At 34.0% G+C, this 27731-nt stretch overlaps 1 protein-coding gene across 2 annotated transcripts in view; it reads left to right on the forward strand.

Moving 5' to 3' along the window:
- Window positions 1-27731, forward strand: part of TMEFF2 (transmembrane protein with EGF-like and two follistatin-like domains 2) — a 246724-nt gene that overhangs the window by 1214 nt on the left and 217779 nt on the right. For both annotated transcript variants that reach the window (XM_011936418.1, XM_011936417.1), the window contains exons 2-4: window positions 1774-1883; window positions 9622-9751; window positions 14413-14439. In XM_011936418.1, the coding sequence (XP_011791808.1) occupies window positions 1774-1883; window positions 9622-9751; window positions 14413-14439 (267 nt within the window). The remainder of the gene's footprint in view (window positions 1-1773; window positions 1884-9621; window positions 9752-14412; window positions 14440-27731) is intronic.

Raw genomic sequence — 27731 nt, forward strand, 5'->3', positions numbered from 1 at the left:
CCCCCCACCCCTCTCTTTCTCTCTCTCTCTCTCTTCCCCCTTCTCTCCTAGGCGACAAAAAACATTGGTTTTGCATTCCAGTTATGCCCCTCTCTTGCTTCCCTAAGCCTCAAGGTAGTAGAGGGAAGTTGAGAAAAAGAACACTTTGCGGGTCTCCCAGGCTGGAGTGGGCATAACTGAGGCTGGTCAGGTTCCGTGTAGGCTAGCCGAGGGCGGAACCGACCTCAGTGGGCGCTGACTCCCCCATTTCTGGACAGGCTTCCGTGGAGTGGGTCAGGCACTCTTCTTGCTCGCTTGGGTTCCTTCAGATTCTGATGGCAAGAGCTTGGCAGGCTTCGCTCTGCTGAAGCTTCCTAATTAAATAGGGCCAGAGGATGGGAGTTGCTGCACTCCTAGCTGGCATAGCATTTCGGTTTGACAGCCTGTAGTATACTGGGCAGAATTGTGGTGTAATTTCCTTGGCATTTTAAACTCCGTTAACATGCCTGGGTATTGTCCCCTAGGTGTGGTCTGTTCTACTGTTAGCAAGTGTATATGTAATTTTTCATCTTCTGTAAATATAATTTTGCTGTAGTTAACTACGGCTCTGAATAAAGTGGCTTTAAGGATGTATATGAGCTGAAGTGTATGTAACTTTAGAGAGGAGGGAATGACCAACTGTAACTCATAGGGTGAAAGCCTGTATAGTTCCTAGTTATTACTGATGTAAATGCCAAAAGGAAAATTATTATGCATCCTTCTAATTTGTCCTTTACAAAGGCAAGTTGAGATTTGCAACCCTATTAGATTTGGGTCAATAGATTGTTCTGTTTTTTTGGCAGTTTCTAAATTTGGCATTTTAATAAAACTCAACATGTTTCTGTAACTTCTTGATTCATGCATACATGTGTGTTGTTTTCGAAAGAATAAGTTTCACTTTGCTTTGCCTAATCACTTTTTAGATGCTTTATTATAGTAATAATTATGAGTCTGCAAAATCAGTTTTTGGAAATGTTGATGGCTTTGTAGTCCAACACAGACTGGTTTGCTTCATTCCTAGCCCTTGCATTGTTTCAGGAAATAACTAACTTAAATGTGAAGTTGACATTTGCAATCAAGAAATTCAATATTTGCCAGATATTTTAAAGGGGATGGCATAAACTAAAGAGAATAAACTGGTTTTGCAGATAGGTTGTCAAGAACTTGGCACCCTGCTCCCACCCCTTTTAACTTAGAGGTGATCAATCTTCATTTGAGCCAAACAGACCATCACAGAAAACACTGTGCCTGTTTATCTTTATTATTGAGGCTTTGTTTCCTCTTTGTCTGGATAAATTTCAAATAATGGTTTGTTTCAGTCCTTGAAGCAAAAGAACAATTAAAGATGGGGAAGTGGTAAAAGGGCATTCAGAGATCATCACTAGCTCTTTTCCAAAATGTGGAGTTTTGTGGTCATAAATATTGTCCACCTAATGAGCAAAAAAAAAAAAAAAAAAAAAGGAAGCAAGTGTTAAGCTTTCATTCACCACTGTCAGTATTAATGAAGCCTTAAAAAACAGCACTATCAGAAAAGGATATTAAAGGAGAATTGACTAGAAAAGAATTGTGGAAAATGGAAACGAATATTGATCACTTAACTAGATTTTGAGGTTATCGGTAGATGGTGACCTTGCAGTACAGCTATAGTTGTTGGATTTAAAATTTAGGACAAGTATTTTAAAGCTTCAAGATAGTGTTTTTTGTTAAAAATCTGTAACATGTTTTAATGACTGGAGTGTTCTCTTTAAATTTGAGGTTATGATGACAGAGAAAATGATCTCTTCCTCTGTGACACCAACACCTGTAAATTTGATGGGGAATGTTTAAGAATTGGAGACACTGTGACTTGCGTCTGTCAGTTCAAGGTAAGAAGTCTTATATTTGCATCTTCTAATTCATTAATGAGACTGCAAAGCAGGGATCTCCCTTTACAGCCTATCACTTGGAAATTTATAGCTATGCAAGCTAAGAGGGAAGCTGGCACCAAGCAAAAGTACTGGCAAGAGAGCCAACTGATGTCAAGAAGACATACACTTTTTGGAGAAATGTATATGCCAAAGTTATAAATGCCACTGAAGGTAGAAAGCTTCAGGTTGTGCTTTTGGGATGTCAAAGGAAAATTATGTTTCTCTGACCCTTCTAGCATCATTTTAAAAGTGAACTGACTGGGTATAATAGTCAAAGTAGGGGGTAAAAAGTCTGAACTTGTGCTTTTGTTCTTTTTGATGGGGGCTATCATCTTTTTATCTTGTTGCTATCTGTTTTAATGATCTTGGCCTTTATTACCCTTGCAACCTGACTAGGTTTTTAAGTTAACGCCTTATTAGTGTAACTTCAAAACTTTGTTCTAATTTGGAAATCATGAAACTTATTAATTAATATATGTCAGCTTTTTCATAGGTACCACCCTCAATTAGAACTGAATCCCCTAGGAATCCAAAAGAGCATTTGGATCCACAAGTTATTTTATGAACATCAGGAAGATGTACTTTTTCTTGTGTTAATTTATTTTAAGTAACAAAGAGAGAAAGAAGTTGCACTACTGGCATCATCAAAACTAGGTTACTAGTATAGTATCTATTAAAGATAGAAATTATAATATCATTAGGATAATCATTAGCTACCAAATGCTTTCACCGTGTAAATTATCAACCTGTTCCTCTTAAAATGTTCATATAATCATGTAGAACTTCAAGTAGCATGGATGTTGTACCAATAGCCTATATTTGCCCTTGAGCATTTTAAATTACTTTTAAAAATACTTTTAAAATCTGACAGTATGACTCAACCAGGAAATATGCACGTAAACATAAGTACATGTGAGATAAGGGAAACTTTTCTAAGATTATAAGAATAAAAAAAATAGAACAAATAAAAACATTAAACTCAAATTTAGACCTAGATATCTGGTTTAATAGGTAATATTTAGAATTATTGATGAAATTTAAATATTTTAGATTGAATTCAACCTCCCACTAAGAAGGAGAAGAGAATTCACCTTTAAATGAAGTTTAAGTGGCTTTTAGAAATGCTAAAACCTTCTTAGACATTATTTTCTTCTTTCTAAGAAACATAATAGGACAACTGATATTTGTAAAGTGCACCACCTCCTGGTGGGTGAGTACTGCTCTGACTGTACAGTTTTTTAGACCATACCATAGTGTCAGAAACATATTCATGCATATTTAATATACATGTAACCTCAACTTCTAAGGTCTCCAGCCACATTAAACAGTGTCATTATGTACTTTCAATGAACTACATGAGAGAGAGAGAGCCTGAGAACCCCCCAATTCATACTTAACCAAATGTTAACTAAACGGGAAAAAAGCACAGTTGGATAAATCATTAATTAAAGGCCCAGAGAATTTTGTGAATTTTTCCTTCTTTCCCTTTGTGATTTCCATAAATTTGTCTTATTTTCATAACCATAGATAGACAAAAGAAATGAACTCATAAAAAATATCAAATGAACCAGGAAAAACATTCCTGAAATGTAAAGCCATGGTTCTTAGATTTCACCAGGAGAAAAAAAAGGGGGAGTTGGTGGAACTCTAAAGGAACAGAACTGTAAAGCTACAAAATGAATATAAATAATTTTCTTATTAAAGGGATTGTTTTCATTTTATATGTGCTACGGAAGATTTTGGTAAAACTTTAATCAACAAAAATATGTGTGTTTTTCATACATTGGTCAGTCAGCTATGTTTAGCATTAATTTAAATAATTGTTAAGTGGAATCGATGAGGGAGTGGCATCAAATGCAAGTTTGAGTAAGAAACTAAAATGTAAATTTGCTTTTTGTAATCTTTGTGGCATTTGAAATGTACTAGTGTATTACCACTGCTATTAGTTTGTGCTTTGCAATAGTTGTCAATCTGGCAAGAAAAAATAAACATCTCCCTAGTGGAAAATGTGGACTTTGCACATACCAAGAATATAGAATGGCTGAATTAAATTGAAGATCAAAGAAAAGTATAAGTTGCATGAAGAATAATAAATAGGATATTTTAAGCTAAGAGTCTCTTGAGTCCATCTTCTCCTAATACATGAATTTGAGGTTTTTGGTGCTTGTTATTTTAGCCCTAGTATCTGATAAAAAGGGAGAGGTATTGAAAATCTATTTTCCTATGTATTATTCTAAACTTCTGTTTCTTTCTCTGCTGCCTTTTCAGGTACAAGCAAGCATTCCTCTTTTTTTTTTTTTTTTTTTTTTTGGAATTTTTGGAGACAAGAGTCTTGCTGTGTCGCCCAGGCTGGATAGTAGTGGTGCACTCTTGGCTCACTGCAACCTCCACCTCCTGGGTCTCCCAGCGATTCTTGTGCTTCTGCCTCCAGAGTAGCTGGAAATACAGGTCACTCCACCATTCTCAGCTAATTTTTTGTATTTTAGTAGAGACGCAGTTTTACCATGTTACCCAGGCTGGTCTCAAACTCCTGTGCTCAGGAGATCCACCTGCCTCGGTCTCCCAAAGTGCTAGGATTACAGGCGTGAGCCACCGCACCCAGCCTGCAGTCTATAGTCTTTCTAGCTGAGAGATAAATTTCAAAGAGAAATAGGCATATATTTTTATACCTATAATGTTTACAATTTGCCTTATCACTGGAACACTAAAGTAAACATTATTAGTCTTCACCTCTCTTCGATGATTTTAAATAAATTGATTTCTATCCTTCAAACATATTATCTCATTTATTTCTCACAACTCAGTGAGATGATTGTTTTCTCCTCCCTTTTTTAAACTTTTATTTTAGGTTTGGGGGTACATGTGAAGGTTTATTACATATGTAAACACGTGTCATGGGGGTTTGTTGTACATATTATTTCATCACCCAGGTATTAAGCCCAGTAAGTATGAGGATGAAAATTTAGAGACAGTATATGGATAGACAGATAGATAGGTACGTAGGTAGGTAGGTAGATAGATAGATAGATAGGTAGATAGATAGACAGATAAAAATAAAAGTGGGCAGGAAAGAAGGGAGGGAGGTAGAGAAGGAGGAAAAAAGGAAGGGAGATACATGTAGATACATGTAGATATTTACAGATGGCCCTGGTCACGCAATGATCAATAACCACTTTATAATTTAAAAATATTATGAAGCTTTATGTTTTTCAAGGATTACCTAATTCAAATACTAAATATTTTTTTAATAAGTCATGCTTTAGATCTAAAATTTTCTTATTACTAAGGCTGCGTAACAGACTGCCCAGCACTTAGTGGCTTAAGACAATGAATATTTATTTTGTTCATGAATCTGCCATTTTGGCAGGGCTTAATCAAAACAGCTCACCTCTACTCTCTTTGGCATTAGCTGATGGTGAGGGGAGGGAATTCAAAGGCTTGGTGCTATACTGATCTGAGGGTTCTCATTCATATGTCAGACTGTCAGCTGAAGACCTTCTTCCTCTCCATGTTGATCTCTTTGCATGGGCAAGTTTTGTCTTCCTCATAGCATAGTGGCTAAGTTTCAAAGTCAAGCATCCAGAGAGAAAGAAAGAACCAGGTAGAAGCTATATCCTTTAGTGACCTAACCTGGGAAGGCATACAGAGTCATTTCCACCATAGTCACAGGCCTGTCCACTCTTAAAATCATAATTTTTTTACATTTAAGGAAATATAAATCACAGAAAAGTAAAAATTACTTATGGAATGGCCAAAGGATTGGAACATATGCAGATTTTTTTGAATCTTTTTTCCTTTTTGGAAGAAAAATATACCATATCCCAAGCCATTCTTCTTAAGCCTTTGACAACTGGGAATATAACAGAATTGACTTAACATCTGTTGAGCACCTTCTACATGCCAGACTCTGTGGAAGGGGCTGGCAATATCTAAAACATAAGTCATACATAAGCTTCTAGATGCTGAAATCTCAGCTCAAAAAACCTATATTAATCAAATAAGCAATAAATCCTATGGAAAAACTTCTCACATAATTTTTATTAATTTGTAGCAAAAATGAATGTCATGCATTCTAGTGTGTCAAGTTATTGACTCCACTAGCGTGGGGGTTAGCCCATTTTGGAACAAAATTCTTCTATTGAAAAATACTTGTTTGGAAAATCAACATAAGATTTTAAAACATGGAAAAATAGAATCACTTTTTCCCCTGAGAGGAAGTTTGTACAACACATGCATTTATAGACCTAACCATCTGAACTTGAGTCTTGTTTTTCCTCTTACCAGGCAACTGTATGGCCTTTAGCAAGTCACTTAACATCTGAATCTTTCCCTTCATCTGCAACTGAGCAGTATCATGAATACTACTAAAAACTATTTCCAATAATTTGGCATATTTTAATGCAGTAGTTAGCGTATTTCATGCTTAGGGTTAGCCTGTTTCCTCTTGTTTTTCTAGTTCTAGAAATGCCGTGGTTTGATGTTAGAGTTAGATGATAACTCTACAAGTTAAAATATATATCATACAAAGCAAATAATTTACATCTCTTTGTATAAGTATTACAAGATGTTTCTTGTTTTAAAAACATGACTTTGTTAATTTCCCAAGTGTTCCAGGTAAGCATTTCAAGTGGGAAAACTAGGCTATAAACCTGTTAAATATTTCATTGTTGATTAACATTCAAAATGTCCTACACCAAGGCAGTGAAAGAAATAGGAGGACCTAGGACTAGACTCCCACTCATGAGCTTTCGTGATTTAGGGTGTGCGTCCTCCTTGTGTTCTTCATATTAATGAGTGCAAGTCTTGATACCAAGGGCCAAAAACATCATGCCAGTAATCTACAGTTAAGCTCTTTTCAGCTCTGTAGAAATCTCCCTTTTGGCTTGTGCGTGGAACTTGGCAGCTCTGTTTTTAGAACTGTTCGAATTTGGCTTACTGCATCCCTCAGAAGCGGCATATGAGCACTTTATCAGTTTATTCGATATTTTAAGATGCATATCAGGTTTGTGTACTAGCAGTTAGGAGAGATAATAAATACTTTCCACTCCCCACTCCCAGTCCACTGACTCTATATTTGAGTAATCTGAGAAGGACAAATAAATAAAATTTAAGGATTGGAGAGAAGAAAACAAGGACCCAGATAATCTACACACAAAGTATTATAAGCAGGGATGGAGATGGAGATTGAAAAGTAGTCTGGGGCAAGAATGCCAGGCCTCAAGCATTAGATGTTAGTCCAGCTAGTGATAGACATATTATGACTCTCTTCTGTCTACTGAAAGGATCAGCAAGTCTAGCGATCATAATGTCACCAGCTGTTTCCTTCTTTCTGGTCTCTCCTCCATGTGCTCAGACACCATCGTAGTGTTCATAGATCAACATAATCCTACCTACATTCTCCTGTCTCCGATTCTGATCATAGCACATTTATCAAGCACCTATCCCTGCGCTTTCCTTGCTGGCCACAGTTCTGGCATGAACACAAGCCACATTTATTTGTTTTATCAGTACTGCTCTTTGGAAAATTCAAATCTTCACAGGCATTTTGCTCTTGCCTTCTTTCTTGAATGGTAGTGCAGATGCTCAGACCTGTGGTGAGTCAGTTTTCAGATATAAATTAGAACAAAGTTTTGGAAAGCTCCTGGAAAACAGTGCTTACACAGGTATCATCTAATCAGAAGTCAGTTGCTGATTGAGTTAAACATTAGCAAAAGATTAGTGAAAAACTCTAATCAAATCAGTTTTTTTTTTTTTTTTTTTTTTTTTAACAGAATCTTGCTCTGTCGCCCAGGCTGGAGTGCAGTAGCTCAATCTTGGCTCACTGCAAGCTCCACCTCCCAGGTTCACGCCATTCTCCTGCCTCAACCTCCCGAGGTAGCTGGGACTACAGGCGCCCCCCCCCCCACAACACCTGGCTAATTTTTTGTATTTTTAGTAGGGTTTCACTGTGTGAGCCAGGATGGTCTCAATCTCCTGACCTCGTGATCCGCCTGCCTTGGCCTCCCAAAGTGCTGGGATTACAGGTGTGAGCCATCAAATCAGTTTTGTAAATATAATCACATACATAGACTGAGTCTGGGAGACAATAATGTAACTGTGGAAAAGAATTACTATATAGAGGACTTGCAGAATGTCTAGATTATATATTGTGGAAATTAAGATAAAGAATATTTTTAAAATATGTGCTAAAGCATCCTGTTAGTAATTATGGCCGTCTTAATATGACTGTCATCCCATTTGGGTTTACTGTTTGAAAAAAAGTCGATCACAATTACCAAAACATTATATTTAAGTTGTTAATAATATATAAAAAAATAAAACTCTTAAAATTAGGTTTTCATTTCAAAGAACATTGACATTTAAATTTGTTGTGACACTTAAGCTATTATTATATAAAGACAAAGAGCAAGAGTTAAATAGTTGGTTAAGAATAAGGAAGTTTAGGTATTGTAAGGAAGTAGAGTAAAATAATAAATTTCAGGTTTTAATCAATCGGATTATCAACATGTTGAGAGGTGTTTTCTTTTGCATAAATTCTTGAGTTGTAGTTTATTTATGATAGGGTTTTAGGTTTGTTATCATATATATTTAAATTTTCCTACCCATCTCACTGTATTATTGGTTTATTTTGTATGTATTCTGAACTCACAGAACATCAAAGATTCAAATATATTAGATAAAAGTAAAACATAGAGAAGAGTTTTTACATGCATCTGTAAGTATGATTTTCCTTTCTTAGTTTCTGGCATAGGTGAGCATACACAGATAATAATCTTGATCATTATATTGTTTATAATTAAACAATGAAGCACATCAGTAGTAGTAATCATGAGATAATCACATCCCTGGTGTAATTAGCAGGCATAGGACAAAGCCAAGTATCATTAATGCCTTAGAGTATGTTTATATTATGATGACTATACTCTGTAGGTTGCCTTAATTTTCACTGTAATATATGTACTTTTTAAATAATGAGGTTCTTTTAAAAATGAACTTTTCTCTTTATGGAATATCTATTAATAGACATACTTTGGAATAGTCAGTAAAGTTTACTTATACTTCAGTAGTTGTTGAAATTTTTCTCTGTGTTCCATAATTTTGTTTCTCTCTAGACCATATCCATATCAATATACAATACTCTAAAGAGGTATAAAAATAAATAAGTAAATCAGTGTCTTATCTGAATATTTGGAAATTTACAAAGACTAGAATTCAATAAAAATTCAATTAAATTCAATTAGAAAAACAACTAAGAGTTAATTGATTTCTTTGACATTTTGGCCATATACTTCCACTCCTAACACAGATAGACATTACCTGTTTTTGAATAGCTTGAAATTAAACTATTTTAATTTTTTCCATCAAGTCATATGGGCCACATACTAAAAATAATATTAAGTAGTATTAATATGTTTGTTGCTATATCTTTGTTGTGCTACTTGTGCAGTCACTTTGTTGGAATTGCCTGATCAATTTAGATGCTTATTTTTGCCCTAAGTCAAATGACTGGTTGGCTAACTTGAAATTGGCTTTGTGAATCTTTCAATGATGCCCTTATAAAGACTTATTGGACACAAGTAGAATCACTGAAAATGAAGACAAGTGGTTTCTTTTGCAAATTATTACTTCTGTTCATCATGTCAGAGGGATGCAGTCTCCAGTACTAACTATAGGCTTACATCTGTGTATTTCCCAGTGCAACAATGACTATGTGCCTGTGTGTGGCTCCAATGGGGAGAGCTACCAGAATGAGTGTTACCTGCGACAGGCTGCATGCAAACAGCAGAGTGAGATACTTGTGGTGTCAGAAGGATCATGTGCCACAGGTATGTGTGTGATCTTCTTTGAAACCTTCTGCCTGGATTCCAAATCCAAAAACCATGTCTTGCATTTCTTGTTATGTCATCTTCCAATAAATAATTCAGATTATATATTGACTAGACAAGCCTGTATTGTTTTGTTCAAAGCATTTATTATTCTTATTCTTTGTCATTTTTACATTTCAAATCACTTTTGGAAAGAAAGAGGGCATCTACCATAAGGACAGTGGTAGATATAAGGACATATGTTATTAAATGAAATACAGGCAGTTTGAATAAAAGTCACATATAATTAGAAATCTAGATTGACTGCCAACGTGCCAAATATGGAGAAACCTGACTATGTATGGATAAAGTTGTATTATTTATTTGTGTGTTTGTTTGTTTTGAACAATAACATCTGCTGGAAGGCAATTTTGCAGATTTGGGCTCTGAAGTTGATGTCTAATCTTAGTTATACAAAATGGTCTTATTATTTAGTAGATTATATTGACAAATGTGTTTGTAGTAGACATAATTTCTAATGACATGTGTCATTTCTGACTCAATTAACCTGGAACTCTACAAAATTTTTCAGTCAAGTTTACCAACAGTGCTATAAAGGAAGTAAGAAGAAAGAGAGACTTCATATGCTATATAGCTTTTCAAGTTTCCCTTCTATCTATAGTAGTTGTTAGAGCTTATGCTTGAAAATGGGGAGTGCTTTAAAATGGGGCTGAGTTTTCAAGTTAAGCTTGATATCAAAGTCACATATATTATAGAGACTTTAAGGTGCCATGGTAGTTGTTCTTAATGGCAAATAAGCATCTTTCTGGGAAGTCATAATTCCTGAGAATTTGGATGATATAAGCATACTCAGGAATAATAACAATGACATCAAACATAAACTTTCTTCAAAAATAGGAGCAGAGAATAGCGTCATGAAAAGTCTATTTTGTTCAAAAGTCCCTCTTAGATAACAGGTATTTCTAATCTAGAGTATGATGTTAAAAGTTATGTGCTAAGTGACTGGGGCAGGGTGGAAAATGAGCAAAGAGAAAAGCCTCATATTCTTTAAAAGATTGTCTTAAGCATATTGATTGTTAGTAAAGTTATACTGGTGACTACCCAAGTTTCTGAGAATTAGCAGAAGAAAGAGAACAGTATCATATCTCATGGCCAATGATATTTTGTTTTGGTTTTGGTTTCTAGCAGTCTTTTCTCCTAAGGGATTATTTGCTTAGATGTGAATGTTCTTCATGAAAGGATGGTCAGGAGGCAAGCTGAGCTGGCACTGCATTTGCTTATTTGCTAAAGCAAGCAGGTCATTGCTGCTTGGTCTGTGAGTGACAAGTCATGAATAAAAGGTACAGCAGTATGTGAGAGTCAATGGGCAGCCTTCTCCAGTAGGGAAGGAGGATGACCAGCATGCTGCTCTCATGCTAAGAATGAGGAATATAGAAAGTATGACAAGGAGCAAACTAATTATGAGGAATCAATCAGCCATACCAAAGAAATGAGAAATAATACTTTAGGACAAACTGAATAGAAAAAAAGTAGAATCCCAGGAACCAAGAAGGATGAAGGCAAATACCATAGAGTATTGAGGAAAGGATTTGTTTTTTCAAGATCATCGAGAATATCTGTTCTTTTCTAACAATAACCACAGGAGAATTGGCAGGCAATTATTGTAATAAACAGACCAGAAGTTACGGTTATGGCCGATGTAGCAAAATCTTTCTTTCTTACTTGCCAACCTCCAAGTTCTTGTCAGCGCATATAATCACATTCTCCTGATTCATTCAAGTCTTTCCATTCTAGTCCCTGATGTGCTGGTTATACTATGAAAATAAATACTTAGCCAAGTAGAAAATTTAATCACAATCGAGTAATCCATCTTTAGCTCATTCACATACTTAGATTTCTACAAGATTTAATTAGTAAGCCAGTCTTGCTGAATGCATCTTCCATGGACTTGTAAATCTAAAAGGTTTTTGATCTGAATAGTGACGGAGAGAACAAAGTAATTTTCATTAACCAGATCTGACTGTAAATAAATTGGGGTTCTGACTTTTGATCTAAAAGGGATTCTCATTCTTTTCTTTGTATATTTCCCATTTATTTTTTAATGCTGTTTGACACTGAATGAAAGTGGCAAGTTGTAAGCTCTAGGAATAATAGGCAGTAGAAGATATAACTTTATATTTATTATATTTCATTGAACTTTATTTTTTTGTCCAGAGGATAGATTCTTATTGGGAAATCTGCTCAATGGTCTTACTGTCAATTTAACTTTTTGCCTTGTAAGAAATGCATTAACTAGGAGCTCAGATTTAGGTCTAACAGCATGACTTATTTTCTTAGGTGTTTCTGTCTCACTAATAAGACTTTAGTAGGCTACTTATCATCAGTTGGCCAAGATGACTCATCATATAATAGAGAAAATATTAAAGCTTCCCATAATGATTTCATAATGATGCCACTGACTTAAGTGATCATTTTTCTAATCTATTCCTTCTTTTCTTCCCTGGCTGTTTCATTTGTGTCAAATCAAATATTGTCTTAAGAACCATGCCCCTTGAAGTTTTAGAAATGCATGTGGGAAATACAAGATAAAATACTATCGGCATTTTTTTCTGATTTTCCCCAATCATATGTATTTATTAGAATACCCATAGATGAATAGGCAAGACGTTTACTCTACATTTTAATTATTATGTTCCAGACAGTGCTTAAGCATTTAAAATATGCTACTGTGCAGTAAGCCTCAATATAGCCCAATCAGATAGATATTACTATACCCATTGAATAGAGGAGGAATATGCTTAGCAAGGTTGAATAACATTTCTCTGTCATGCAATGAGTAAGGTTTGGAGCTTGGAACTCCTAAGCCTTTATGCATTTCTCCTTATGTTCATATAAGTGTAGAGAGATGAACAACACATTTTCCTTGACTGAAAGAAGTTTATAGGGGAAAATTTAAAATAAACTATATACATTTAACTAAAATATATTTAGAATGTGTTATCACTATAATACCACAACCTGTTATTTAGCCCCAAATGAGTATAATACTGAATTAAGCTTTCAAATTAATGCAAATACAACCAATTAAAATTTTTGTCTGTGAAAGTATACAAAAAGGAAACTTGACAAACATTAAGCACTCAAGCACTGTTCTGTCCAAAAGAGATGATGTTGTGACTTATAACAGTCAGTTGAGTTGGTAGGAATATTCTAATATCAGCATGAATTCATCAGTCTTTCTTGATCTATTATCATTAAACAGTCAATTCGTATGATTAAAATCCTTGTTTGATTTTACATTTACTAAGAATAAATTTTATCATAAATTATTTTACCAATTTACTTGCCTTTAAGGAAAAGATATGCTGCCCCAAAGACATATGTCTTGTCACATTAATAGTTAATTGATTACTTGACATTCTAATAGTCAAGTAGTGCTAGACCGTATAAATTTAGTTAATGTGGGTCTCCAACAAGACTGACAATTTAAACTACTGCTCCTTTATGGTACTGCTAATACCAATACATGATAAAAAGGAGGGCTGCTGGGAAGGCCTTCCTTCTTCAATATGTGTCAGCCTTCTGTGGATTTTCATATAACATGCCTCTTTCTATGTGGTGCTTCTCAATAAAGTATCATGGAAGCAAACAAGTAAAAATCATGTTTTATTTTAATTGGACTAAAACCATAAATTCTTAAGAGTGGCATTTGGTATAAGTCTTGAACCCTGGGTGAGATTTCACTGTGGGATGAGGGCACATCAGGCAGAGATATCAATATTAATCTTATTTCCCTGTATTAACATTAAAATACGTAACCAAATGTATTGTGGACGAACAAAAATGGAAAGGCAGAAGGAAGATGATGTCTATACTTAAGAAGTAGAAGCAGATGGAACCTCAGTAGTTTTGATTTCAACTTGATGTTTTGCATGTTTCTGGGAACTACTTTGCCAGAAATAGACAACGTTGACCAATTGTAATTAATGGGAGGAAGGGGAGAGAAGAAATGGTGAAAGAAAAATCCAGAAGAGGAGGTATGATTTTTTTCTGCAAGAATCATTTACTGAATATCGGACTTCAAGCACAAAGGCAAAAATCAAGCTCTCTTCTACTGATGTCAAAAACAAAGGATAATTTGTCACAGATGGAATCATCCACAGTTGTGGTATTCGTAAAACATATCAACACCCATATAAAATATATTTCTTTTTAAACTGCTTTTCTCTTTGTTCATATACAATTTGCAAGAATATAAGCCTTAAATATGGGTTTCTTTGCCACAGACATTAGACTATTTAATTTCTGAAACTTACTGATTGTTACAAGCATCTCATTTTTAATACTTTATTTTGCTAAGGGCACCAAATCCAGCCTGTCAAGATTAGGAATTTTTCATAGCCAAGATTAGGAAATTTTCCAAACTGGGCAATAATGTTTTCATAAAGCTTTGGAATAAAAATGATGGATAATTTATTTTAGAAGTTACATTAATAGATATTAAATTAAATTGATGTGAATGTATATTTTTGGATTAAATATTAGTATTTTTCTCAAACAATATTATTGCAGTATTAAACTAAGAAAGTAAACTTGAGCTTAAAAAGTCATAAGTATTTTTGAATATGTTTTACTAGCAAATATAATTTTTCCTCCCACAGATGCAGGATCAGGATCTGGAGATGGAGGTAGGAGTTGCCTTTTTACATATTTGAAGATTTACTGGTGGATATTATTATGTATATTTACTTATGTATATTCCATTTCAGACATTTAAGGCAAATTCATATTTTGCATGTTAGGAAAGATGAAAACATAAAAAATTGTCTCCATATAAAGTACATGTATATGCTATGCAAATTATTTGGCATACTTATGAATCATACTCTATCTCCAGTTAATCTTCTTTGTTCATTTGTTTGTTTGTTTGTAAGTTGTTTTTGATATGGATAGTCATAATGTAAAAACTTCTGAAGAGAAGCATGCAAGCATATTTGGCAGGGAAGAAAGAATTCATGAGGAAATCATTTAAATATTGGATTTTTAAATATGAGACACTGCTCTCAATTACTAGGTGCTAATAAGACATACATAACCTACCATATAGACAAGGTTTTAATTATCAGATTTATAATTTGAAACTGAAGGAACTTTAGTTCATAAAAGTGAAAAAGATAAAATTAAGGCCAATGAAAGTATAATATTATCTTTGCTTCCTTGATTAAATCTATAGTTATTTTTACTAAAGTATGATATATGTTCCCACTATTTAGTTTTTTAGGGAAGTATATAAGAAAGAGAGAGAGAGAGAGAAACTTTAAAAGTTTGATCTAATGTACTTACTACCAAATGAAGATTTTACCTATAGATTGAAACTAAATTGTAAATGTTCCAAATACTTTTCCCAATTAAATTCAAACAAAATTAGACTTTTATACACACAAAGCAAAACAAAACACAACCTATGTATAATTTCAAGATTAAGAAAAACAAAACAAATAAAAAACATTCTCTCAGGACCTTGCTTCATTTGTGTAAAATAATTAAATGTGCTATTCCAAGTTGATTTCAGTTTTTAAATACAGAATTTGATAAAAGATAAGTAAAAGAAGGCCTTGGGTGCAGGGTGGCAGATATTTTATGCACCCTTTATCTAGTTCAGGAAACACTTGAAAGATTTATCAAGTTTCCTTATGTAATGAAAGGCTTAACTAGTTCAAATAAGCAATACCCACAGAACATAATTAGAGCAGCATATTGGAGCACAATTTTTTTCATAAAGACTAAAACTGAACAGCAGCAGATTGAAGCACAATTTTTTTTCCTAACGACTAAAACTGTACAGCAGTCAAGACTCAAGCATAGAATATGTTTCAATGTCACATGATGTTGGACAGTCCTTTGATGTCTGGACAGTCTTTCCCTACTTCTAATAAAGTTTTTCTTAGCTGATTAATATAGTATTCCCAAGAAAGTTTCCCTACAGATTTTGAAAATAAGACCTTAGAAGAACATATTAAATCTTAAAGAAAAAAAAAAGACAGAGAAAAAAGGCAGTTCCTTTAGCAGATGTTTTACCATGGGAATATTATTAATAAGAAATCAATTTTGTAAAATGTTTCTTTTGTAAGGAAATAGTTTCTATGCAAAATTGTGTATATTTTCTAGCTGTTTAGTTTTATATGTAGACTACCTAATTTTGCAAATATTGTGCTGAGACTGAACTGTTCCACTGTTTACCCACCAGTCTTGTTAATTTTCTAGCATCTTTAAAGACCAAAAAAAAACCAAGAATGATCTTCATTTCTCTTTCTGTTAAAGCATCATCATATACGTTTTTCTGCTTGACTATCCTATCATACTATACATCATATCTTTATTTTTCTAACAATAAGATGTGAGTTTTGTTTCACATGCTAGTTTCTAGTTTTCATTCATTGTTATTAGCATATGCAAGTGAAAGTGAAGTCAAACTCACTCTTCCTTGTTGCATTTTATATTAAAATCTTTGGCTCATTATGTTATCTTGTGATCTGAATCAGAAATTTTTTTCAGGAAATAATGTTAACCTCATGAATATGACATGCATAACTTATTTTATACCATATGAGTGAAACATCACTTAGAAACCACTTTTTAAATTTTCTTTGTCTTTTTCTGTTTTTAATCACTCTTCCTTTCAATTATAGGTGCTTTATAGTAACTTGGAGAAAACAAAAACAACTTCCAATGTTTGCTTTAGAAAAAAAAGCATATAACACATTTAATTCTGAGCTTATTGTTTAAAATAACGTCAGTTATGAAAATCGTGGTGATGAGTATTTGCTCCTAAGTGCATACAATGTTTAAAATTAGAGACTGGTCAGATTTTTCTTAACAGAACTACTTGTTTTGCTAGTCTACATGTTACTTTGCTCTGTAAGACTATTAGTTTTAATTTTCTTTAAATTCTTTATTAAGGGATGCCAAAAACGCTTAGTAACTAACACCTAAAAACCTAGTTTAGAATGACATGCACAAATTCAGTTCATATATCCATTGGGTTGTAATCATAAGATATGTGTGACTTGCTATCTCTCTTATATAGATGATAGACTTTCCCCTGTATTTTTGTAGAGTTCATATTATCAAGGTATTGAGAGGCCAGAATCAGCTTTCTTTATTTTTGAATAAAACAAAAGAGATTGAATAACTTGTGATTGTTTGGCTAATCCAAGAATTGTAACTAGTGATTGTTATAACTAATCTCTATATAACGTATTCTCAGTAATGTGTATTTAATTAATAATGGGTTTACTTGGCAAGCACTTTGGATGGTTAATAGTTATTTTCTAATCTCTTATTTTAACAAAAGTTAATATAATTCCAAAGTGGAGTACATTGAACAAAAGGGTGAAGTGAAGAAATTTACTTGCAAAACATTTATCATGTGTGACTATCATAAATGATATCATTAAACCCACAAATCTAAAATCATGTAAAAATATATCAACTATTACTTTTGAAAGATTGTCCTATATTTTAACATGAATGAATATTACATTAGTAATGAATATTAGACCTGATTATTCTAAAAATAATTTAAGCTTAACCCATTTGCACAAGGGTATACCTGTCATTTACTGCATTTGAGAGAACTTTTTACTACAACGTGAAAGGGACATAGAGGTTTTATAAAAGTTATTTTAACTTGTTATTGCACATTTTATAGGGAGTTCTAAAATCTTTAACTATTGACCTATTTACTCAGCTGAAACAATTCAAACGGTTAACTGTATTGAGATAAAACATGTTTACTCTGTTTCCAATATGATCCACAAAGATGCATTCTCTCCTAAAGGTGATTTGTAGAGTAATAAGATACAAATACTTCATACAAATCTTAATATTTGGCTGTCCCATTTCAGTGACTGTATCCTCTTCTTTTGGTGTTCAAGAAAACTCATTAATACAAAAGATAATTTTGTATTATTGGTTTTGAACATAGGACCCGCCATTTGTGGAACTCTGTTTTTGAACAAAAATGTTTGTTTTGAAAGGCATCTACATCAAATAAATTTTTTGGATAAATTCACACCTGATAAAAAAATTAAAGATAAACTATAACTGTGAAGTGTGCTATTGGGAGGTAATATGTGGTCCAAATTCCAAAGAATTTGAGAAAGTGATAGAAAGAAAATGATTGGTGTTTCAAGTACTTATATATGGAAGTTTAATGTTGTAAATAAGAAAACGGGTGTGTGTAGGAGGCATAATAACTTCTTATCCATCCACAGACTTCCTTAAGCAACAAATACTGCAGGAAGAAAAAGTATTAGAGGTGCTTCCTCTCAAAATTCAGAGGTGTGTGGGTGGTTAAAGAATAATTTTTAACCCCTGCTTTTCTCTATAAATCTTTCAGTCATATTATAAAGACAATGCTATGAATATTTTCCATTACTCTTTTTTTTTTTTTTTTTTTTTAAGTATTTTTGTGTTGCTTAGATCTTTGTTAGATTCTGAAAGATAAATAAGTCTGGTGAAATTAAAACCATATTTTAACTATCAAAATAAATTATAAATGTATTATCCTGCTGTACATGTGGCAGAATCCACAGTTAAATTTTAATATTATCTTAAAGAAAGTTGTGTGATAATGTTTATAGAAATAAAATGTATCTAAGATACATAGCATAGACACAATAAGTATATTTTTATTTCATGAGATAAAAGGAAGCACAGGACTTATTTATACAATTTATATATTTATAAACAATTTTAAGATAATTCTTTAATAGTTTATTGTGGGATATGTACACCAACAAGTCAAATTAAACTTATGTCTATCGTTTGTATAAAAAAGCCTTGCTTTTCTATGAAATATCCAGATAATTGTTGTTATGATAACTTTGGTGTAGAAAATCAGTTGACATATGGTTTTTATTTAATGAAAAAAATTCCAGTACAAATTATTTTCATATAACATTACTAAATATGTCCATAATTAAGACATTTGCTTCATATACATGTTGGACAGAACAAGAAAGGTTTACATGGCAACACATTGTAGATCTTGGGCTGCTATTTCTGATTATGTGAACTGCTAAAAACTGGCAAAAATATTTTAAGAACTTTGAAACTTGGAGATAATTTTTAAAAAATCCTTGTCTTTCTAATGTGGATTTTATAATATTTAGTAATTTGGTTGACTCGAATGAGGCTAATACTATAACCTAGACATTGTCGCAAGATTTCTGGGGCTGTGCAGATGAATATGGCACTGTTCTCTACGCTCAAGGAGATTACATGTAAATTCTCTTCAGAGCACACAGTGGAAAAAATTATGATTCTAATTATGAAAAGAAAAATATTCCCCTGCAGAAATAAAATGTAAAATATATTGTAAATGGCAAGGAATTGAACATTTATTCCATAAAACATGCTTGTAAAAGGCTAATTTTCCCTTCCACGTTGCTGTACTAATTCCCTCTCTAACCAGCATACCCTTTCCATTTCTACACTGTTATGGTCAAATTCCGGCAAACACAACATATCTCATCATGGTTGTATGTTTTGTTCCTCCCCACCCCAGCCCCCCGCGCTTGGGCTCACATTACAGCCAAAGTCTGACAGGTGTCAATTGTAAGCAACTTCTGCCGAAATACTAATTTAATAAAGAAATGCTACCAAGCATGACACGTCTGAGATTCTTCCCAAGAAATATAAATGGGAAGAAAGCAAAAACTATTCTCTTTTTGCTCTGCCACACCTGAGAACTGCTGTTCTGCTGGAGATGAGCTTATAGGCATCTGAACTTCAATTGAAATCGTATCTCAGTTCTTCTTAGGTTGAAATCCATCTTGCTTTCTCTTTACCCAAAAGAAAAACTGTATTGCAGTGGAGTAATGAAATCGAGATAGAATGAATGAGGACCATGTAATGGATAACAAAATTGGAAAAATATAAAAAGCAAACAGAAGGAGGAAAATAAAGTGTGAGTGATGGAAAATGAAAAGGGAGGAGAAAGGGACCTTTGTTATCAGTATGGCTATAGCTTGTTTTCACACATGAATACTCTTTTAAAAATAAAAATAACTTTTTTCTTCCAGTGAGCAGTAATAGTTCTCTAAATTTCTGCACATTGCTTAAGAATGTGAAATAGATGCTACAAACTTTTGTCTGAATCATCCATATGGGTTTTTAAAAACTATATATAGGAAAAGAAAGTTAATCATTATGTGTAGTATGATAGAAATGACTTTGGATTATGAATCAGGAGATTTGCATTCTAGATTTTTAACTGACTTGAAGAATGCCTGTTCGATTTTTACTCTCAGTTTCCTGGGAGATTCATTTATTTTATCAGTGAAACGGTAATATACCTCTATAGGAAAGATGATTAAAATAAAGTAATGCAAATAACTTTGAACTACAAAAAATTCAAAAGGAAATTAAAAGAATTTATGTTACCTTTACTCTTTAAAACTTCAAAATGAAACTAAAAGAAAATTCAAAAAGTTCAAAGTGAAATTAAAAGAATTTATGTTACCTTTACTCTTTAAAACTTCAAAATGAAACTAAAAGAAAATTCAAAAAGTTCAAAGTGAAATTAAAAGAATTTATGTTACCTTTACTCTTTATTCCCATATACTCTAAGAGTATAATTTCCCTGAAGAGTTTAATTAGAATGTTGAATCTTTTAATTAGTGATTTTAAGTCCATGGCTTAAAGTATTGATACTGGGATAGTAATAACTGTAAGAATCCAGTACAGTTTCTAGTATTTAGAAGATACAGCTAGCTCTGCCTCCTGAAAGGAAGTGAAATCACTGTGCTAATACACTTAATGGAAGAGAAATGCATCCAGAGGAAATGCAGTTACACAAGATAGGTAAGAAATAAGGAATAATGTTTAAAATTTCAAAACAGTACATAATTATTCTTAAAACTACAGTAGCAGGCATATTGCCTCTATAGCAAACCAATAAAGAAGAAATAGGAGGGAGTCACAATGTAGGAGATTCTGTATACTTACAAGAAAAAAATATTTGTGAGGGCTCTAAGCATTGCAAAATTTTTCTTAGGGGATTAAGGTTTTTAGAAAGAGATTCTTTTAAAATTGATGGGAAGATTTTATTACAATTCTGCTTGATGTCAAAATACGAACTAAGTAAATCTGTAGGAATCCCTATGTTCATGTATAATTATTTATAAAATGCTCTATAGTTTATAGAAAGCGCTATTATAGCATTTAATTTTTAATTTTTATGAACATGTAATAGTTGTACGTATTTATAAGCACATATAATATTTAGATACAAGCATGCAGTGTGTCATGATAAGATCAGGGTAATTGGGGTATCCATCACCTTACGCATTTATTATTTCTTTGTGTTAGGAACATTCCTACTCTATTCTTTTAGTTGTTTTGAAATATACAATAAATCATTGTTAACTATAGTCATCTTGTTGTGCCACCAAACACTAGATCTTATTCCTTCTATTTAACTGTATTTTTGAACCCATTAGCTATCCTGTGTTTATCCCACCCTTTTAAACCACAACAGCCTTTGGATGTGTAGATGAAGATCAGAAAGGATGAGCACTTTGTGCAGTAAATAAGGACTAACTAAGCCAGTCCTTGAACTTCAAGAAGGAAGGAAACTAGTCTGCAAGATTGCCCTACCTCTTGTACTTCTTTGCAGCAACTGTACCAGACCTCATCTTCTTTGGTTTATATAAATCATCAATTCTACCAGCAGTCCGATGACATTCTATTATTATATCTCCTCATCCCCTTCCCACTTTCACTTTTGATTCTGAAATCATCCATTCTACTCAATGTAATTCTCAAACCCCATGGATTTATACTTTTTTCTGCTATCTAAGTTAATCACACACCTCAGTCCATGGGACTTAATGATTGCCAACTATTCTATTACTTTTCTCCTTTGTTTATCCAACCCTATTCCCATTCCTGATCTTCTGTAAGTATTCACTCTAACGTATTTGAGATACTTTAAATCATTACTAAAAAAATATATAGGGTAGTTGTGTACGTAGCAGTAGGGGGTAGTGGTTCAACACACATATTCTAGAGCTCTAGACTCTGGATTTGATCCTGGCTCACCACTTACTAGCCAGGCTACTGGCCAGTACTTACTGTAGCTGCTGATCCCGGGCAGGATACTTAGAATCTCTGTTTTTCATTTCTTTATTTGTGACCCTGGCATGGTGTGCAGGAAAGAACTCTAAAGTTGAGATTTGTGCACATGAAACTTATGAATTTTGCTCTCAGGATCAGCATCTGCAGAAGGGAAGACAGCAAGATTGAGAAGAGGGTGAATTTGAATTAGTGCAGTTAAAAAAAAAAAAGCTACACAGCGTGGCCCATATGAGTTCTCAAGATGGGATGGCCCCTATGAGTTGTCCTCAATTGGAAAAGCAGGGCTGAGCTTTTATACCCCACCATTAATCACCATTGATGTGGGCAGCTCCCAAAAGGGAGCATACCTTGGGCCAGGCAGCTCTCATCAACTGCAGACTGGACCTGGAGAGGGACTCAACTGTGAGCTGGGTGAAATACTCCAAGTAGCTGAGGAGGGAAAAATGTGGACATTGCACCACAGTATCCACTAAGACCTGTAAAATATGAAACAACAACAAAATAACAGAATTCTTAACCTTGTAGAACTTATTTCTTGGAAAGAGACTTGAGCAGTAAACAGGAAAAACATAGATTGTCATATGGTAATGAGTGTGATGCAGAAGGAGGAAAATGAGATAAGGGAAATGAGAGGTTACTAATTTGTTTGGGGTGATTAGGAAGGCCTTGGAGAAGGATCCAGAGTGAAAGAAGGGGCAAGTCCTGCAGTCAAGGGATAGAAGGGCATTGCAGCAAAGGGAACTGCAAATGGGAAAACTATGAAGCAGATGCGTGTCTGGGATATTCCAAGAACATCAAGGATGTTAGTTGGACTAAAATGAGTGAGGAGATGCTTGGTTGAAGATGTGGTAAAAGAATGGGAGTGACCCTCAAGGCCAGAAACAGTAAGTTCTTTCTCTAGGTGAGAAGGGAGCTATTGAAAGGGTCTGGAGGAGAGGAGAATGTTGTAATCTGACTGGTGATTTTAAAAGATCACTCTGGTTGCTGTGTTGAGAACATGCCTTGCTGAAGTACCCGAGTAAAGGAGAAAGCAGGGAGACCTGTGCAATTAAAAGAAAAGAAACATAAAGTTTCTTTTCCCTGGTTGTCATTGATGTGGGGATCACAGTATCTCTTGTCTATTTTGGTATATCACTCTGCTACTTATCTGAGGGACTTTGTGTATGGCCCTTTATTGAGTATATTGACAAGATACCCTAGGGTTTGCTGTAGTCAAATCTATTTTTAATCCTCATAAGGTATTTTTATATTGGGGTTTTAAGATATCCTTCTTCTGTTTTGAAATTTTTAATTCCAGATAGTATTTAATGCATAGGAATGTCTCTGCATGCTGCAGTACATGCCAAATTGCATTGAATTTGTTTCAAATTTGGATTTGAAAATATAGCTTTTGCTTTCAATGTACTAAATGAACAATACACATTGTAGCATATGATTTTCAATGTGTACTTAACAAAGAGCAATTTCATTTTCTCTGGTAAATTACACACTTGTTACAGCTTTGGGATTTAAAAAAATCCAGGAATAAATAGAAAACAATATGTTTAAATAATGTTAGCATCCTGGCTCAATGAGTCAAACCAAAAGAATTATTCCAGTGCCTGTCACTTAGTAAACTGGTTCTGAAAAATCTTTTAATTTTGTGTTCATTGCTGATCTCTCTCTGAAAAGAATAAAGGGAGAACTAACTGGATCTCAAATAATGTTGGCCTGGTGCTTCCATGAACCTATTGTGCAATTTGGTTATTTAAACTGGATTCATTCCAGATTAAATAATATTTCTTATAAACTTGAACTTTTTATCTATTTTTTTCTCATTTTCCAGCTGCATTCTCAGTCTTTTCTCCTGTAATTTGGCTGACTGGATTGCTATTCTATCATTACCTTCTTTTGGTGAAGGCCACAAACAGAAGGAACATATTAGTGGAATCAGTTAGAGAGGGAACCCATTTCTGTAATTGCAGCTACAAAAAAATGGTATACTCTGCAACATTCTCCTGGCAACATTGAGAAGTTTGCATGTTCTTGTAAGCATTGAGATAGTGTGAAAGTCATTACGGATATGCTGACTGTCCTCTCCAGAGAACATAGCATTCGCAGAAAAATATGACCTTTGGCAAGTAGAATTTCTGACACACTAATTTAAGTGATAGTGGTGGCAACTCATTGAAAGGACATGTGGACCTATATAGTGTCATCTTTTCTGGCCCCTTTGAGCCTCATGATATAGTTTGAGATCTAATCCTTAAGGGTTAGAGAGTTTTACAGTGTTGAGAATTTCATTCAGTTACTCAAAAGACAACGGTAATAGCAGCTTCAATGTGGTTATCTTTAAAATAGCTGTTATTTTTAAATATAATTAAAGAGAAACACAGCTGGCAGTTTAGAGAAAAAAAGGAAATTAGTAGTACAGTTATTATACTGCATCTTAAATAGTGAGGTGATATTAAATGGTTGTATTCTGGAAGCTCATGCCCACGCTGCCTTTGAAGTTCAGGCTGCCCAACCACATTCAAGCATTGATTCAGGAAACTCCCTTGGCCTTCCAGCAAGAGAGAGCTCCCTTATGCCAATAACTGCTTTGAAATAGAATGTGGCAGAGTTATAAAGTGGGTCCAGTTCTGTAAGTCAGCACACTCTGTGGATTTTCTACTGTGAATAGTTCTCAGATCTACATCTCCAGACCCTCCACCAATAGTATATTTCAGCCCCTAGGCATCTCTCATCAATAGCATTGGAAAAAAAGCCTCCTAACAGGTCTCCCCACTTCCCTTCTTGCCTACCTAAAATTTTTCTTACTTGTACAGTCAGAATATTTACATAAAATACTTATCTAAATATATCATTCCCTTACTTGCAACTCAGCAATGGCTGTCTATCATCCTTAGGATAAAAATTTATCTTCACAACAGGAGCTACAAAGACCTCCAGAACTGGTTCAGTTCCTGGCTCTCCATCCACATCATTCATTTTCTCTACCTCAGACTTGACACTCCAGTATACTTCTTTGTTGATAGTAGTTCATTGGGATAGACCGTCAATTGATTGCATACCTCTGTGCTTTGCTGATGCTCTTCTATTTGTCCAAAACCCTTCCCGTATTTTCTTGCCTAAATATCATTCGTATTCCAAGACTAAGTCAATGATAATCTACATCAGAATGATTGTCCTCAATCCTGATTGGACTACATGTCTCTCATCAGTTCTACTTTGTGTCATCAGTCTGATTCATTGAAATAATCTGTATATTATATGTGCCTCAGGCTAATGACTATTAATACCTGTATATCAGAAAAGAAAGGCTAGTGCTTAGTAGAATTTTGTTAAATATTTGCTCAGCTGAACCAATACACTAATACTAACAACAAAAAGTATGCTTAATTCAGGTGTGACAGCATGTGCCTATAGTCCCAGCTACTGAGGAGGCTGAGGTGGGAGGATTGCTTGTGGCCAGGAGTTAGAGGCAGCAGTTTGTTATGATTGTGCCTATAAATAGCTACTGTACTCTAGCCTAGGCAATGTAGCAAGACCCCGTCTCCAAATAAAACCAAAAATTTAAATAAAAAATAAAATTGAAAAAGAAAGTGTGCTTAAATTTCTAAATGTTTCTGCTCACATGCTGCCATTTAAATTATTTGAAATTCTAAATTAAAAGTTGAATATGAATGGTTTTGCATACTAAAATGGCTGTAGAAGTATTTTAACTTCATAAAAGATGATGGGAAATCAGCAACAACAACAAAAAAATAATGGCACGCCAAGAGGAGCCTAGTAAAAATGGGTTACAAGCTTAGCCTGAGAGTCATCTAATACCAGTATATCAACTTGTGATCTACCTCATTCTCCAAAAGTAGTGCGCAGAAAGAAAAATAATTGAAGTTATTTTGGGATTCTAGTTTGTTGGTAATTGAGATAATTTTCACCTGTGTGAATACTCTATTCCACATCCAAATTACTTATTAAAATCCCGAATGACTTTGGCCAGAGAATGTATTATTTGGAATTCCATTTGATGCCTTCATTTAATTTGACATTGAACCATGGGGAGGGGTGGTGATGGGGGGGAATATCTTTTTGGAATATTCAAGGAGTTACAATGATAGTAAATTTATGTATAAAGTTCATAAAATTTACTTTAACCATCAAAGCGTATTACTTGGAAAATAAAACACTGGATATTAGTTCCTCATATCTAGAAAGTCTCTTACTTTTTTGAGCGAAGAGAATAGAATTCTTTGAATGTTTAACTTTTGAAATATTCAAAGATACATGGAGAGAAAAATTGAGCCTCCATCTGATGCCATGGAGATTCTAGATCAAATGATTTTAGAGTAAGTCACATCACTGTCAGCAGACTGAAAGTAAAGACTCAGCCAACAGCGTTTCATAGAATTGTGTCTGGCATGTACTATGTGCTTGTTAAATACTTGTTAAATTAAGGGATGAATGAATGAACTGTCAGGGAAGTGATGTGAACTGCTATGAATACAATTAATTGATGCATGCATGAACACGGAAGCCACTCTTCTACTTCCCAGTAATTGCTGACTATGGCCCTCAACTTACTGAGAGTGGGCATAGGAAATGCCATAATACACGTCATCTCTGAAGAAATCTGCAAAGTGATTCTGTTTTATCCATTATCTTCAAGTGAGATCTCCTACCCCTGTCCTCATGCTCTTTGATCCCATCTGTTTGCCTCACATGTGAAACTTCAGCAATGTAGTAATGCTGTGCTTAAATACAAAATATAAGTGTAGAGGATAAAAAGGAGAACTTGGAAAAAACAAGGTAAAAAGAACAAACTAGTGAAGGGAAAAGGACTTTTCTATGTAAAATAACAGAAGAAGAAAGGGGAAGGCAGTGATGTTCAGCATTTTGTAGAAAAGTTTTAATGTTTAAGTAAGGAGAAAAGATGGAATTTTAAATAGCTGCAGGCGTGGGTAGGCCATATTAGTTTTATACATTCTAACTCTTAACATTTCTTTCAATATTAACATATACAATATTTACTAAGTTTATGCATTTCTCCCTTTGATTGTTTCTGTATGTCCAACACATGTTTTGAGAAGAAAATAAAGAAAAATGTGTTCCAGGCAGAGATTTATTTTCCTAACTCCACCACCACATGCATATTTCTCGCTCACCTAACATAGCATTTAATGCTGCCATTAGATATTTTATTAGGAAAAATAGGTTTCGTGCTTGCCAGACAAGACAAAGGTTGAAATCAATGCTTCATTCTGCTGACTAGGAGAATTAGACATCCTTCTTCTACTCCAGCACTTTTAAAAATGTGTTCTGTGGAACTTGAATGCCTCAAGATGCTATTCTGAAAAGAGTATCCATTTAAGTGAGGTTGATAAAAGCAACATATTTTGATGCCTTTTCAAGAGCCATATATAAGGTGACCAACTACTGCCAGTTTGCCCAGGATTTTTCTGATTTTAGCACTGAAAAGCTTGTATCCCAGGAAACTCTTCAGTTCTAAAAAACTGTTCTAAAAAATTCATATATGTCTTGAAGTAACAAATATGCTAAATTTTGTTTGAAATATGTGGGATTTTTTAAGAATACCTGACAATGAAACATTTTTCTTAAGCAATAATATTAAAAATCAAAGGGATTAGTCATCTATGATACACACTTTGGGAAACTCTGACCTAATTCCATCCATTTTTCTCCTGGCCCCTGGAGTCTCTCCTTTCTGTTGCTCCGTTTTGCAGGGCATATGGAGCCTGAGGAATGGTCTAGCATTGTAACTGCTTGAATTTCCTCCTGAGCGTTAGACTAGAGGTGCTTAAAGCCTTAAGCTTGAAATTTTTTTTTTTTTTTT

This window comes from Colobus angolensis, unplaced genomic scaffold, assembly GCF_000951035.1.
Source record: "Colobus angolensis palliatus isolate OR3802 unplaced genomic scaffold, Cang.pa_1.0 Scaffold153, whole genome shotgun sequence".
Taxonomy (NCBI): domain Eukaryota; kingdom Metazoa; phylum Chordata; class Mammalia; order Primates; family Cercopithecidae; genus Colobus; species Colobus angolensis.